The sequence below is a fragment of the Lolium perenne genome, chromosome 2 (genome assembly GCF_019359855.2).
Source record: "Lolium perenne isolate Kyuss_39 chromosome 2, Kyuss_2.0, whole genome shotgun sequence".
NCBI classification, from domain to species: domain Eukaryota; kingdom Viridiplantae; phylum Streptophyta; class Magnoliopsida; order Poales; family Poaceae; genus Lolium; species Lolium perenne.
In genome coordinates, this window is record NC_067245.2 from 329,863,764 (window position 1) to 329,878,468 (window position 14,705).

The 14,705-nt window shown below is 45.2% G+C and overlaps 1 protein-coding gene across 1 annotated transcript; it reads left to right on the plus strand.

The window, feature by feature from the left end:
• The first annotated feature begins 2,509 nt into the window (after window positions 1–2,509).
• LOC127337246 (methylthioribose kinase 2) lies at window positions 2,510–5,310 on the plus strand. Its single transcript, XM_051364209.2, has 6 exons — window positions 2,510–2,811; window positions 2,919–3,228; window positions 3,320–3,494; window positions 3,564–3,765; window positions 4,264–4,478; window positions 4,763–5,310. Exons 1-6 carry the CDS (start codon window positions 2,608–2,610, stop codon window positions 4,935–4,937), a joined length of 1,281 nt encoding a protein of 426 aa, XP_051220169.1. The 5' UTR covers window positions 2,510–2,607; the 3' UTR covers window positions 4,938–5,310.
• Window positions 5,311–14,705: the final 9,395 nt, after the last annotated feature.

A 14,705-nucleotide genomic window follows, 5' to 3' on the forward strand; every position in this document is an offset into this window, starting at 1 on the left:
AGTAGGTGGCAACAAAAGACTACTATCATTATAATCATCATAAATAGGAGGCAAAGTATCATCAAAGAAAATTTTCTCCTCAATGCTTGGTGGACTAAAAAGATCATGCTCATCAAAACCAGCTTCCCCAAGCTTAGAATTTTCCATATCATTAGCAACAATAGTGTTCAATGTGTTCATGCTAATATGTTCCATGGGTTTTTTAATTTTCGCATTAAACCATTCATGTCTTGACTCAGGAAATAGTACAAAGAGCTCACAGATTTTTTTGTTGTTTTCCATTATGCCTAACTAGTGTAAACAAGAAACAAAAAGTTGCAATTGCAGGATCTAAAGGAAATAGCTTCGAGCACAAACACAATGGCGCCAGAAAAGTACTTTACCTGGAACCGAAGTATGAGTGCCTGATACCTTTCCTCCCCGGCAACGGCGCCAGAAAAGTGCTTGATGTCTACGTTCCCCCTCCTTTCCTGTAGACAGTGTTGGGCCTCCAAGAGCAGAGGTTTGTAGAACAGCAGCAAGTTTTCCCTTAAATGGATACCCAAGGTTTATCGAACTCAGGGAGGAAGAGGTCAAAGATATCCCTCTCATGCAACCCTGCAACCACAAAGCAAGAAGTCTCTTGTGTCCCCAACACACCTAATAGGTGCACTAGTTCGGCGAAGAGATAGTGAAATACAGGTGGTATGAATATATATGAGCGGTAGCAACGGTGCCAGAAAATAGCTTGATGGTGTGTAGTTGATGGTGGTAGAATTGCAGCAGTAGTAACGCAAAGAAACAAGAAACAAGCGGTGATAGCAGTATTTAGGAACAAGGCCTAGGGATTACACTTTCACTAGTGGACACTCTCAACATTGATCACATAACAGAACAGATAAATGCATACTCTACACTTTTGTTGGATGATGAACGCATTGCGTAGGATTACACGAACCCTCAATGCCGGAGTTAACAAGCTCCACAATTTGTTCATATTTAGTAACCTTATAGTGTAAGATAGATCAACAGACTAAACCAAGTACTAACATAGCATGCACACTTTCACCTTCATGCATATGTAGGAGGAATAGATCACATCAATACCATCATAGTAATAATTAACTCCACAATCTACAAGAGATCATGATCATAGCCTACGACAAGAACCACACGGTGCACACACTAATCACCTTTACACACGTGCAGGAGGAATAGAACTACTTTAATAACATCACTAGAGTAGCACATAGATAAATTGTGATACAAAACTCATATGAATCTCAATCATGTAAAGCAGCTCATGAGATTATTGTATTGAGGTACATGGGAGAGAGATGAACCACATAGCTACAGCGAAGCCCTCAGCCTCAGGGGTGAATTACTCCCTCCTCATCATGGGGGCAGCGATGGCGGTGAAGATGGCGGTGAAGACGGCGGGGGAGATGGCTTCGGGGGCCCTTCCCCGTCCGGCAGGTGCCGACAGAGAGTTCTCGTCCCCGAATTGGAGTGTCGCGCTGGCGGCGGCGCCCCTGGAGTCTTTCGCGAGTTTCGTCACGACCTACGGCGTTTTTAGGTCGAAAGGGCTTTTATAGGCGAAGAGGCGGCGCAGGGGGGCACCTGGGGGCGCCACACCCTAGGCCGGCGCGGCCTAGGCCTGGCCCGCGCCGCCATGTGGTGTGGTGGCCCCCTGGCCCCTCTCCGACTCTTCTTCGGTGTTCTGGACGCTTCCGGGAAAAATAGGAGGTTTGGCGTTGATTTCGTCCAATTCCGAGAATATTGCCCGAACAGCCTTTCTGGAACCAAAACAATGAGAAACGAGAAGCACTTTGTGGCATCTTGTTAATAGGTTAGTTCCGGAAAATGCATGAAAATGATATAAAGTGTGAACAAAACATGTTGGTATTGTCATAAAACAAGCATGGAACATCGGAAATTATAGATACGTTGGAGACGTATCAGCCGCCGCCCAGAAGCCTTGGCGCATGCTCGGGCTTAGGGACGGTTGGGTCCGCCTATGCATCTCATAAACATATCTTCTTTTGTCATCATATCACCATTTTATTCATGTTAAACCGATCAAGCATTAGATTTACGGGTTGATAAATTGTCCACAATGTATATTTCCAAAGTAGATAATATGTTTTATTTGTTACTGTCAGGAGAAGAACCCGACTCGGTATTTTTTTAAAAGAAAATGGAAGTAGAACAAAGTCAAGATGCCATGGATTGCCATTTCTTCTTGCGCCAAAGATCTTACCATTTTCGAAAGAACTGGTTCCTAGGCTCGCAAAAAGATATCTTAGATTTTCTCATGTTTCTTTATTAATATAAAAGGAGAACAAAACAAAAGCATGAAAACTTTCAAAAAACCGCTTGTGCTCTCCGAATAAAACTCAACGAATTTTCTCTCATCTCCCCGTTGGTCTCTCTAGCTATCCTAGTCAACAGAATCCTAATCCTCACACGCAAGTGGACACTCTATCAGCCAGCAACCATAATCAAGTCCAGGTTCATAGAGCACACTATTAATAGCAGCGACGCTTACTTTCTGTTCTTCCACCACGGCTTAAACCTCCGGCGATTCCCCCGATCTGTTCCACGACCTCGCCGCCGCACCACCTAGCCATGGCCACCGCGGCGGAGCTGGAGGCGCAGGGCTTCCGCCCGCTCGACGAGACCTCCTTGGTGGCCTACATCCGCGCCACGCCCGCGCTCGCCGCCAGCCTCGGCGGCCGCGTCGACGCCCTCGAGGTCAAGGAGGTCGGCGACGGCAACCTCAACTTCGTCTACATCGTCCTCTCCGACGCCGGCTCCGTCGTCGTCAAGCAGGTCAGTCACCCCATTCCCCCCAACCCACCACTCGATAGCTCTGTAAATCTCACCTTCCCCTGACTGACTGACTGACCGACCAACTATCGAATCCGTTTTCGACCCAGGCGCTGCCGTACATCCGCTGCGTGGGTGACTCATGGCCGATGACGCGGGAGCGGGCCTACTTCGAGGCCTCCGCGCTGCAGGAGCACGGCCGCCTCTGCCCGGACCACGTGCCGGAGGTCTACCACTTCGACCGCGCCATGTCCCTCATCGGGATGCGCTACATCAAGCCGCCGCACATCATCCTCCGCAAGGGCCTCATCGCCGGCGTCCAGTACCCGCTGCTCGCCGAGCACATGGCCGAGTACATGGCCAGGACCCTCTTCTTCACCTCCCTCCTCTACAGCTCCACCACGGACCACAAGAAACGAGGTGGGCTTTGCTTGCTCGCTTCAGCTCAGTCTGTGTTTGTACCTGAATTTGATGGCATGTCTGAATCTTTATGTCGTCAAATGAACTGCAGTTGCTCAGTACTGTGGGAACGTGGAGCTGTGCAGGCTCACAGAGCAGGTTGTGTTCTCGGACCCGTACAGGGTCTCCAAATTCAACCACTGGACCTCGCCGTTCCTCGACAAGGACGCCGAAGCGGTTCGAGGGGATGATGGGCTGAAGTTGGAAATTGCCGAACTAAAGTCAATGTAATTAGCTCTGAATTTACGCAATTCAGTGTTACATATCATGTTTCTTACTCAAATTTGTAACTGCAGATTTATCGAGAGAGCACAGGCTCTGATTCATGGAGATCTCCATACTGGTTCCATCATGGTGACCACAGATTCCACTCAAGTGATTGATCCGGAGTTTGCCTTCTACGGCCCGATGGGTTACGACATTGGCGCTTTCTTGGGGAACCTGATTCTGGCATACTTTGCGCAGGATGGCCAGGCTGACCAAGCAAATGACCGTAAAGTATGTATCGCAGTATGACTTGTTAACTTAGTCTTATTTCCATCCATTTTTACTCTAATACTAGTGTATGACATGCTCATTTTGCTGTAGGCCTCTTATATATGTTCCTTGACTAGTACTATGTTATCTGTGTTTTTTTTTGTGTGTGTTTCTATCCAATGTTTACTGATGTGGAATAGTTTATGCACTAAATTTTGTCTCAATCTACTATTGTTTTCTTCTCATGCCTACTTTTTGTTAACAAATTATTTGGGGTAAATGTTTTGAATCTGATAAATATTAATGTTAAGAAATGAAAGGATGTATATATCCAGCTTAAATATGATGCTGATCTCCTGTAGAAGAATGAATAATTAATGCCATAAGATAATGATTCTGTAGACTCTACTTGTCATAAAGTGGAGGTTAGGTGACTGAGAAAGAGTTTATCAACTAAAAGTCCATAAGCATCTTTGGCTTGTTCAGTATTCCTCAATGGCAGTTGCCTTTCTCTTCCAGGATTACAAGGAGTGGATATTGAAAACCATCGAGGAGTCATGGAATTTGTTCCAACAGAAATTTTTGGGACTGTGGAATAAACACAAAGATGGGAATGGGGAGGCATTCCTGCCCGCCATATACAACAACCCGGAGCTTTTGAGCGTTGCACAGAAGAAGTACATGACCAGTCTGTTTCATGATAGTCTTGGATTTGGTTCGGCCAAAATGATCAGGTAATTACTCACTTTCTAATATTCATTTACTTGCTGAAAAGTTGAAATCTCATCTACTTCTAGACTACAGTGATATGTCAAAGCTTCTCTTTAACTGAAATGATTCCAGGGTGCATTAAGTTAGTCTAGTGCATAGGTTTCATGTTACAGTTCTGACTCGGTGTCCCTTTTTCATAATGGCCGAACAAATTTCCCAGCACAATAGAAAAATCGATTAAATATATACTTCACAATGAGAAGATTATCATAGAACTTACAAAATATACTTGTTGTTTCATGTGCAGGAGAATAGTTGGAATTGCTCATGTCGAGGATTTCGACTCGATTGAGGATGCCAGCAAGAGAGCATCCTGCGAGCGCCGTGCGCTTGATTGTGCTAAGGCGATCCTGAAGGGACGACGCCAGTTTGAGAGCATCGAGCAAGTAATTGCGCACATCCGATCAATAACTCACGACTAAGAGAAGGCCAACACTCTATTTTGTGGTTCTGGTCGAGGAGACCCTCTGGAGTCTGGTCTGTCAGAGTTTATCATGATCGACTACGCACGTTCTATTGATGGACTCACCTTGTAAAAAACACCATTCAGGGTCTATCTATGGTTTTTTTGTATTGGGATGGCGACAAAACCGCCTTCGAAAGTGTTGAGACCGACCTGGGTGTATTTCTAGTGTACTGCAGGCTTTCTGGAATAGCTGTTAGCTGAATAAGTGCAGTCCCAATGCTGCACCGACCTGTATCTAAAGCCTACGAACTACTCGCTCTGTTTGGGTTTGTTAATTGTTAGTAAAGGAGAGCTAAATGGAAGGACCAATGCTTCATTTGTTTCCTTAATGGCATGAATCTTTCTACTGACGCATGTCCATTGTCCAATGGAAAAATCGTTCGTGTGTAACCTGCTCAATTAACTCTCAATCTATGCATTGCTGATTGCTCCACGCATACTAGAGCGCATTAACCTGGCCACTATTCCTAGGATCAAGTGAGTTGAGCAAGGGAAAAATGTACAGAAAAAGGAACCCAAATTCTGAACGAGTAAGCTCCTGAAAATTGGCCAGGCCGCAAGACACGCAAGTAGTACGAGCAGATACATCGGCCATACGCGGCGTGGCCGTATGCGCTCTCGCGCGAGCGTGCGACGGCATGTTAAACATATCTAAGTTAAACGTGAAGAGTTGTCAACCTTGGTAGTGAATCTAAGTGGGAACATATACGTCTTAAAGAAAATAAACAAAAGCTCAACAATCAGTGCCTTGATCTGACTATTCTGATTCTACGAAATGAAAGGAACAACTTCGAGCAAAATTACCAAAACAGTGAAATGAACATGATGATAAAAAAGGAGATCATATACGCCTAATGACAGAAATGGCTGGTGTGATGATGATAACTGTAACAAGTTCTGTTCCCTCACTGCTAAATGTTCTTGACACAATCTAGTTATGCTTTGACAGATTTAACGGTTTGAAACGCTCTGAGATGTACAATGCGTTTTTAAATTCTAAGGATAAGCTAACTTGCTTCAGGAACTCTAACGACGAACTGACGAAGAAGATCAATGATCTGCGCGCCCTGGAATGAGCTCCATATTCAGTGGTCACAGAATAGTGGAAGATTGCAGATGATTTCGGATACCTGAAAGACTTGGACTAAGCCTCTGTTCATGGAGGTCTTCATTATTGCTACCTGGAGTATATGGAAGGAAAGGAATAACTTATGCTTCAATGGGATTAAACCCGAGCTAGCATCCTGGAAGTCTAGATTTAAGACAGACTTTATCCTCCTAGTTCATAGGATTAAGGACTCTTTTCATCCTTTTATACATTCCTTGATTATAAACCTTTAGGTGTTCCCCTCTCGCACATTTTGTAATATGTAACCACACCCATTTTTGTGATTTTATTAATACAAAAACAGTAGGAGCCTTTCTTACTGTTGAAGATTAAAAAAAAAATCTGCGCGCCCAAAAACAGTGTGCTGGAGGTCGTTGATCAGATCTTCCAGTAGATGAAATGCTGAAATGCTGTAACCATACCTGATGTTCCTTTTATCGTAATTTTACTAGGAAGAGCTCATGTAATTATAAAATTTTATAAGTGGTCCAACAGTTATATGAACCTAGTTAATATTAATACATTAGTAGTGATTTTAAAATTACTTACTCCCTGGGTTCACAATTACTTAGAAGCTTTTCGGATAGTGGTTTTATAGGACAGAGTACTCCATACTTTTTTATAGATGCATTACTACTTGGATTATAAACATGGAAACTCGTTGTGCAGTTTTTTATATTGAGAATCGTTGTATATCATCTATCAGAAAGTTCAGTTTGTTCAGATATTAGGCCCAAGAAGGCAGAAGCCCTAAATATAAATCAATCTTCATTCGCCGTAGAACATATAATTGGGGCTTAGAATGACGTGTACCGAACTGGTGCGGCCGAGCTATGGGCAATCGAATGGGCCCAGGATATAAATTTCCATGCAGAGGCTTTGGCATTTGTATTTGACATTGAATATAAGCTGGGCTCCTCTACGGGCCCTGTCGGCCTTGGTACATGGAAAATTTACTCTCTCGAATATAGCTCAAGGACACCTCGGAGTGTAACTGGCCAGTCGGTCCAACAGACGATATAAGTTAGGCTCCTATGTGTTTTTGGTTTTAACCTGAATAAATAGACATTGGACCTTTAGTCAGCCAATTTGGTCCAAAGACACTTCGACGTGTAGCTGACAAGTGAGACACCTAGTGAATCGAGTAGGTCCCACGTAGGATGGACATATGATGTACGCCCACCAAGCTCTGACAGCAGGGCCACACCTCTCCATGTGGAGCCCTGGTTGGTCGTACTGACATGACTGGTCCACTTCGGTGGCTGGCAGGTTGTCAGAACGGGTGGACCCATGTAGAAAGGTTGTGTCGGTACCTAACATGCGGCTCTGAGCGCTACAGGTCGGGTACATAAGTGGAGGCAATGGTTATCTTCCCCTATAAATATGGGCCCCGCTGTTGTAAGCTTTGAACTCTTGTGAGGGCCAGGTCGGAAAAGAAGGCGGCATATAGAAAAGTACGTGAACAAAAGCGTGTAGAGGGTGGGTTAAGTGTGTCCAGTGGCCCGGAGCACAGAGCTTGGACCCCCCCCCCCCCCCCCCCCGAGGCTTCGGTTCAGGCCACCTAACACCATCGATACTTTTTTCTAGAGAATCGTTGACGTTTAGTGTCCGTCACGATTTTTTCAGAGCCGAGCGGCCCAAAACACGATCTGTGACGCGAAAACGTGATACCGTTAACGAAAAAGGACATTCACTGACGGATTTTTCAAACGTCAGCCCTGTTCCGTCATTGATACTCCAAGTACTTGTAGTGTACAAGATTATAAAATGTTCTATGATTTCTTTCCGACGAGTGTCTATGGTGAAGCTAGTTTTGCTACAATGGTATAATTTTTTTTCTACAACGAGATTTCCTGCGTTGTTTCCAACGAGGTTATCTTTTCCTACGATAGTACATTCTTTTTGCTATAAGGTCTTTAGCGGTCTCGTACAAGGTCTTCAGCGGTCTCTAGCGATCTATGTGTTTCGTGGATGAACCGTTTTGTTTTTGTTATAATCATATTTTTTTTAGGGATGTTATAATCATAGTTGGTTTTGCTGCAATTCATGCTTTTATGGAAGCAAAAGTGAGATTTTAGTGGAAATAAGTTTTGCTCCAAATGAAAGGTTTTATGCTATTACATTGATATATTATGGTAGTGAAAGCGGAAGAAGATATTGATGATCGGACTGCTGAGAAACCAGGAGATCCGGGATTTGATTCGCGGGGGAACGCCCAACATGCCCCTAAGTTTATTTCATATTCATACATCTAATTTTTGAGCCGGGGCAACGTAGGGCATTCAGCTAGTACGACGGAGTAGAGTATCCGAGGGATGAATATTCAGTAACTGGCCTACATCAAGTCACACCGTGACTGGTGTGACTGGACCTTCCATCCGCCCCATATTTTTTGGGTGTGGTTAAGTCTCAGTCGACTGAGACTTAACTTGTCTCCGTCGAATTTCATCAGTGTGTTTCGATGTGGGTCTAAACAAAGTACAAACAATAGCAAATACGAATCTTCAAGCAGAAATAAAATCTAACGATGGAGCACGTGACTGTCTCAGCTAGCTGAGACTTAGCAATTCCCATATTTTCTATCCAATGGTTCCAATCAAGTGAATCCAAAATTTTACCAAATTTGTCTATTTTGCTGCGAGTAAAATATAAAATATTTTTCATTGAAACTTTTTCGTACTTACAACATGATTCGTTGACAACATGTACATTTTTAGTTTTGAATTTTTTGATGATTTTCAAAAACCAAAATTCAAAATCAGCAAAAAATTTAAAACTAAAAATATACATGTTGCCAATGAATCATGTTATAAGTATGAAAAAAATTAAATGAAAAATACTTTGTATTTTAGGTGCAGCAAAAAAGATAAATTTGGCAAAATTTTAGAATTGCTTAATTGGAGCCGTTGGATGGAGAATATGAGGTGGATGTGAGGTCCAGTTACGGTGTGACTTGATATAGGCCAGTCACTGAATCTTCGTCCGTATCCGAGTAGGTCTCTTTGTGCAATCCGAATCCTACTAGGTTAGCTGCTCAAGTGCTATATATATGTGTAGGGGCATCCATCAAGCCGCTTCCTTCGTTGTCTGGCCGCCGGCCAAAGGCATCGGCCACAAGGATTTCGTCGAGAAGTGCTTCATCAGGAGCTGCACGGCAGCACTACAAGTCAGGACTTCGGACCAAATTAAGCCAACATTACGAATCGCCGTCTGCTGGAGGAGGCGAGAGGGGAAGAGAGCGTCTGGTTGGCTAGGATTTCTGGTCAGCCCAGACCAAGAACGGGAGGAATCGGCTTTTCACTCCGTCGACCTGCCTCGGTCGATCCCGTTTCTAGTGTGTCTACCCCAACCCACAGTAACCTTAAGCTACACATAATGGCAAAAAGGCTGCACATGAAGGCAAGCGATCTGCCGCCGGCGTCTGTGTCCAACGTGCTCGACGATGACGATCTTCTCATGGAAATCATCGTCCGCCTTGGCTCTCCCTTGGGCCTCGTCCGCGCCGCCGGAGTCTGCACACGCTGGCTCCAACTCGTCTCCGACCGCCACTTTCTGTGCCGGTTCCGCAAGTTCCATCCACCCAGACTCCTCGGCTTCTACCTCGCACAAGGGGAGTACCCCAGTCCCGCCGCACATTTTATCCCGATGCTGCCTCAGGCCCCGCCCTCCGAGCTCGCCGCCGTCGTCCGCCGCACAAGCTTCAGGTTGGGCGCATACAAGGGCGCACGAACCGACATGGTGGGCTGCTGGAACGGCCGCGTCGTCATCAGCAGCGTCCTCACTAGCTTAAACGAAGATCGAAGGGAAATTGTATTTGTAGTGCACAACCCGCTGTGCTCTGAGAGAGGTATGGCCGACATCCCAGCGTTACAATGCCCGATCCAGGAGAGCAATTTCTGCAGTTACGAACAACTTTTCTCCAAAGAAGAAGGCGATACCTTGTCCTACTTTTATGTGATGGTGGATTCTACTATGGATCGGACGAAATCTATAGTGCACGAGTCTACTATGGATCCAACGAAATCTATATTGCACGTATATATGCTGCAAAATGGCGATGATGCTTGGCGCAAGCATCTTACCTTGGCCGCGGACAACTTTGTGTATGCACAATCTACACCAAGATCCGTGCTCGTTGACAATAAAATATATATGGCGACCACCCTGAATGAAATTGTTGTCTTGGATTTGACGGCATCAAGCTTCTCCACAATTCAGCTCCCACAAGGCATGGATTTCGACATAAAAGGCAGCACCATGTTATCACAGGCTGATGATGCTCCCGGTCTGTATCTCATCCATGCCAACAATCTTCAACTTCACATCTGGCTTCACATGGGGGGCAAATGGTTGCTAGTGGACAACATTTGCTTGCGCGAAATGTGTGCTAATTTGCCTGAGCATCAGCCTAATGCCCATATCGAGATAAACCATGTGGGGTTCTATACCGAGTTTGTGTTCTTGAAGATGGGTCGTTCTGCATTCTACTTGGATGTCAAACACAGGACCCTACGAAAAGCGTATGAGATGACAAAAGAGGATCGATACTTTGGTTGTATCTATCCGTTTATGATGATTTGGCCTCCAATTTTCCCAGTGCTGAACGATGTAAGCCCAGCAAACTTGGCTTGCAAGGAGATGTAATAGAATCTGTGTACAAATCGGTGCTTAGCTGAATGTATAGGTTTCGGTTTCTCAAAACCTACCCTGTACGAGTATATCTGTTTGTGTGTCAAGAGCTTGTTTGGAGTACATGTAGAGCGAGCTTGATAATTCTCATGAATGCGCCATGCTTGGCTGAACATTTTGTATTCCTTGATAGATATTGTTGAGCTCTGACCCGGGCGACGCAAATGGACGCTGCGTGGACCGGAAATGCGTCTGCACCCAGCTCCAGCGGGGCGAAGTATCGTGTCCGGGGCGTCCGCAGCGACGCAAACGCGGCGCAAATATGCTACACATTTGCGTCTCCACGGATGTTGCGCGGTCACGCCGAGCGTCCGCTCGCTTTCCCCACCGGCCCGCCGGGCAGCGACCCTGTATCAAGGGCATCGCTTCCGCGCATCGCTTCCGCATCTGCGCCGCAACCTTCGCCTTCAATGTGTTAGAGATAGAGTTGTATGTAGTTCGGTTGTGTACCGATAGAAGTTCATATAGGTAGCGACGGAAGTCCTAGTCGCATACGATGTAAGACTTGTACCGACTTGTACCTCCCTTATATAATAACAAGATGAGAGACTCGGGAATCATCCGAGTAGAACTAAACTAACTGATCAATATTAGATTTTACATGGTATCAGGCTAGCTCTTCCTGCTACGTCCAGATCGCATCGCTCCACGCCGCCGTCGACTTCCGATCGTCGGCCATGGTGTCCAGCACCTCCAACCCGCCGATCAATCTCAGCCTCCCACCGCGCGAGCTCCTCACGCGCGACAACCACTCTCTCTGGCGCTCTCAGGTCTACCTGCGATCCGCGGTGCCCAACTGGTGGGCTTGCTCACCGGGGACGACAAAGCAACGCCGCCCGAGATCGTCGATGTCCCGGAAGACAAGGCCACGTGCACTCCGGTGAAGATGAAAAGAAACCCCGACTACTCCTCCTGGCTCGCAAGGGATCAGACGGTGCTCTCCTATCTCCTTCAATCCCTATCGCGCGAGGTTCTCCCACATGTTCATCGGATCGAATCGGCCGCCGGTGTCTGGCGCGCCCTAGAAGAGATGTTCACGGCTCAATCTGAAGCCAAGGTGACAAACCTGTTGGTGGCTCTTGCCAACACCAAGAAGCTGCAGATGACAACGTCCGAATTCCTCTCCAAGATGCAAGGATTCACGGACGAACTTGTTGTTGCCAGTCACCCTCTACATGATCGCCAATTGGTGTCCTACATCCTTGCTGGTCTCGGCGTCGACTACAATGCGTTCGTTGCCGCTCTTGGCGTGGTCACCACGCCTATATCGCTCAGCCATTGATGCGTCTCAAATGTATCTATAATTTCTTATGTTTCATGCTAGTTTTATGACAATACTCACATGTTTTATATACACTTTATATCATTTTTATCCATTTTCCGGCACTAACCTATTAACAAGATGCCGAAGCGCCAGTTCCTGTTTTCTGCTGTTTTTGGTTTCAGAAATCCTACACAGGAAATATTCTCGGAATTGGACGAAACAAAAGCCCACGGTTTTATTTTCCACGGAGCCTTCCAGAAGTCCGAAGAGGAGACAAAGAGGGGCGTCGAGTCGGCCACACCCTAGGGGGGCGCGGCCCCACCCCTGGCCGCGCCGCCCTATGGGGTGGGCCCCTCGAGCGTCCCCCAACTCTGCCCCTTCGCCTATTTATTCTCTCCATCGCGAAAACCCTATTACCGAGAGCCACGATACGAGAAAAGTTCCAGAGGCTCCGCCGTCGCCAATCCCATCTCAGGGGATTCAGGAGATAGCCTCCGGCACCCTGCCGGAGAGGGGAATCATCACCCGGAGGACTCTACATCATCATGCCCGCCTCCGGACTGATGCATGAGTAGTTCATCCATCTATGGGTCCATAGCAGTAGCTAGATGGTTGTCTTCTCCTCTTGTGCTATCATGTTTAGATCTTGTGAGCTGCCTATCATGATCAAGATCATCTATTTGTAATGCTACATGTTGTGTTTGTTGGGATCCGATGAATATGGAATACCATGTCAAGTTGATTATTGATTTATCATATATGTGTTGTTTATGATCTTGCATGCTCTCCGTTGCTAGTAGAGGCTCTGGCCAAGTTGATACTTGTAACTCCAAGAGGGGATATTTATGCTCGATAGTGGGTTCATGCCTCCATTGAATCTGGGACAGTGACAGAAAGTTCTAAGGTTATGGATGTGCTGTTGCCACTAGGGATAAAACAACAATGCTTTGTCTAAGGATATTTGTATTGTTTACATTACGCACAGTACTTAATGCAATTGTCTGTTGTTTGCAACTTAATACTGGAAGGGGTGCAGATGCTAACCCGAAGGTGGACTTTTTAGGCATAGATGCATGCTGGATAGCGGTCTATGTTCTTTGTCGTAATGCCCTAAGTAAATCTCATATTAGTCATCATGATATGTATGTGCATTGCTATGCTCTCTCTATTTGTCAATTGCCCAATTGTAATTTGTTCACCCAACATGCTATTTATCTTATTGGAGAGACACCACTAGTGAACTGTGGACCCCGGTCCATTCTTTTACATCTGAAATACAATCTACTGCAATCATTGTTCTCTGTTGTTCTTTGCAAACAAACATCATTCTCCACACCATACGTTTAATCCTTTGTTTACAGCAAGCCGGTGAGATTGACAACCTCACTGTTAAGTTGGGGCAAAGTATTTTGATTGTGTTGTGCAGGTTCCACGTTGGCGCCGGAATCCCTGGTGTTGCGCCGCACTACACTCCTTCACCAACAACCTTCACGTGGCCTTCATCTCCTACAGGTTCGATAACCTTGGTTTCTTACTGAGGGAAAACTTGCTGTTGTACGCATCACACCTTCCTCTTGGGGTTCCCAACGGACGTGTGCTTCACGCGTTATCAAGCTCTTTTTCTGGCGCCGTTGCCGGAGACCTTAAGAAAAGTTACACCACAGAGATTGCCAACTCCCACGGCAACAACTCTTTTTCTGGCGCCGTTGCCGGGGAGATCAAGACACGCTGCAAGGGGAGGCTCTCACATCCAATATCTTTACTTTGTTTATTGTCTTGCTTTACTTTATTTTATTTTCTGTTTTGTTTGTTTTCTTTTTATCAAAAACACACAAAAATTAGTTACTTGTTTTACTTTATTTAATTCGGTTTTGCTTAGTTTATTTTTATTATTATTGCTAAAATGAGTAATCCTAAAGTTGAAGTTCGTTCGTTTAAGCAACAAGGGGGAGAAAGTTTTAAAGATGCTTGGTATAGAATTAGTGATGCTCATCATAGGTGCACTAAGAAACACTCCACTATTATCCTCCTTAGGAACTTTTATGTTGGTATCTCTAGCTGGAATAGGTATGTTCTTGATACTCTTGCGGGAGGTAATTTCCTAGGCACTCCTGCCTTAGAAGCTAGTTGCATTATTGAGAGTCTAGTTGGAATACCACCTGTTAATGAAGCTAAAATTGAAATCTCTCTTGAAGATGTCATGAAAAAGTTGGAGGCCATAGAGAAAAATCTTCCAAGTGTTGAGACTAAATTGGGAATATTACTTGATAACACTGATAAACTTGATAAATCTCTAGGAGGAATTAATGAAAGAATTGATGTCTTAGAAACTTGTGCTATCCAGGATAATCAAACCCATAGGATTGGTGAACTTGAAGAAGCTATGGGAACCTTGAGTTCAACTTTTTCTTCTCTTAAGTTTAAGGAGAAAGCTTATGTGGGTAAGGAGCAAAAGTTCATGTATGTCTCTAAGGTGCCTAAGCCAAAGAACTATTATAAGCCTAAAATTGATAAAGCCCTTAGTACCACTATGGGAAATTTAGATAATGGAGCATCTAAGATACCTATTGTACCAAGTTGTGTTTTTAAGGAAAATCATAATGTTGATGCTTGATCTCTTGATGTTACTTGATTTACACTTTCTGCGCCTAGCTGAAAGGCGT

Excerpts from the sequence above, each read along its gene's own strand:
- LOC127337246 (XM_051364209.2), top strand. The coding sequence starts at position 2,608 with ATGGCCACCGCGGCGGAGCTGGAGGCGCAGGGCTTCCGCCCGCTCGAC. Across the intron at positions 3,229-3,319 it reads CACGGACCACAAGAAACGAG|TTGCTCAGTACTGTGGGAAC; the intron begins GTGGGCTTTGCT and ends AATGAACTGCAG. Across the intron at positions 4,479-4,762 it reads GGTTCGGCCAAAATGATCAG|GAGAATAGTTGGAATTGCTC; the intron begins GTAATTACTCAC and ends TTTCATGTGCAG.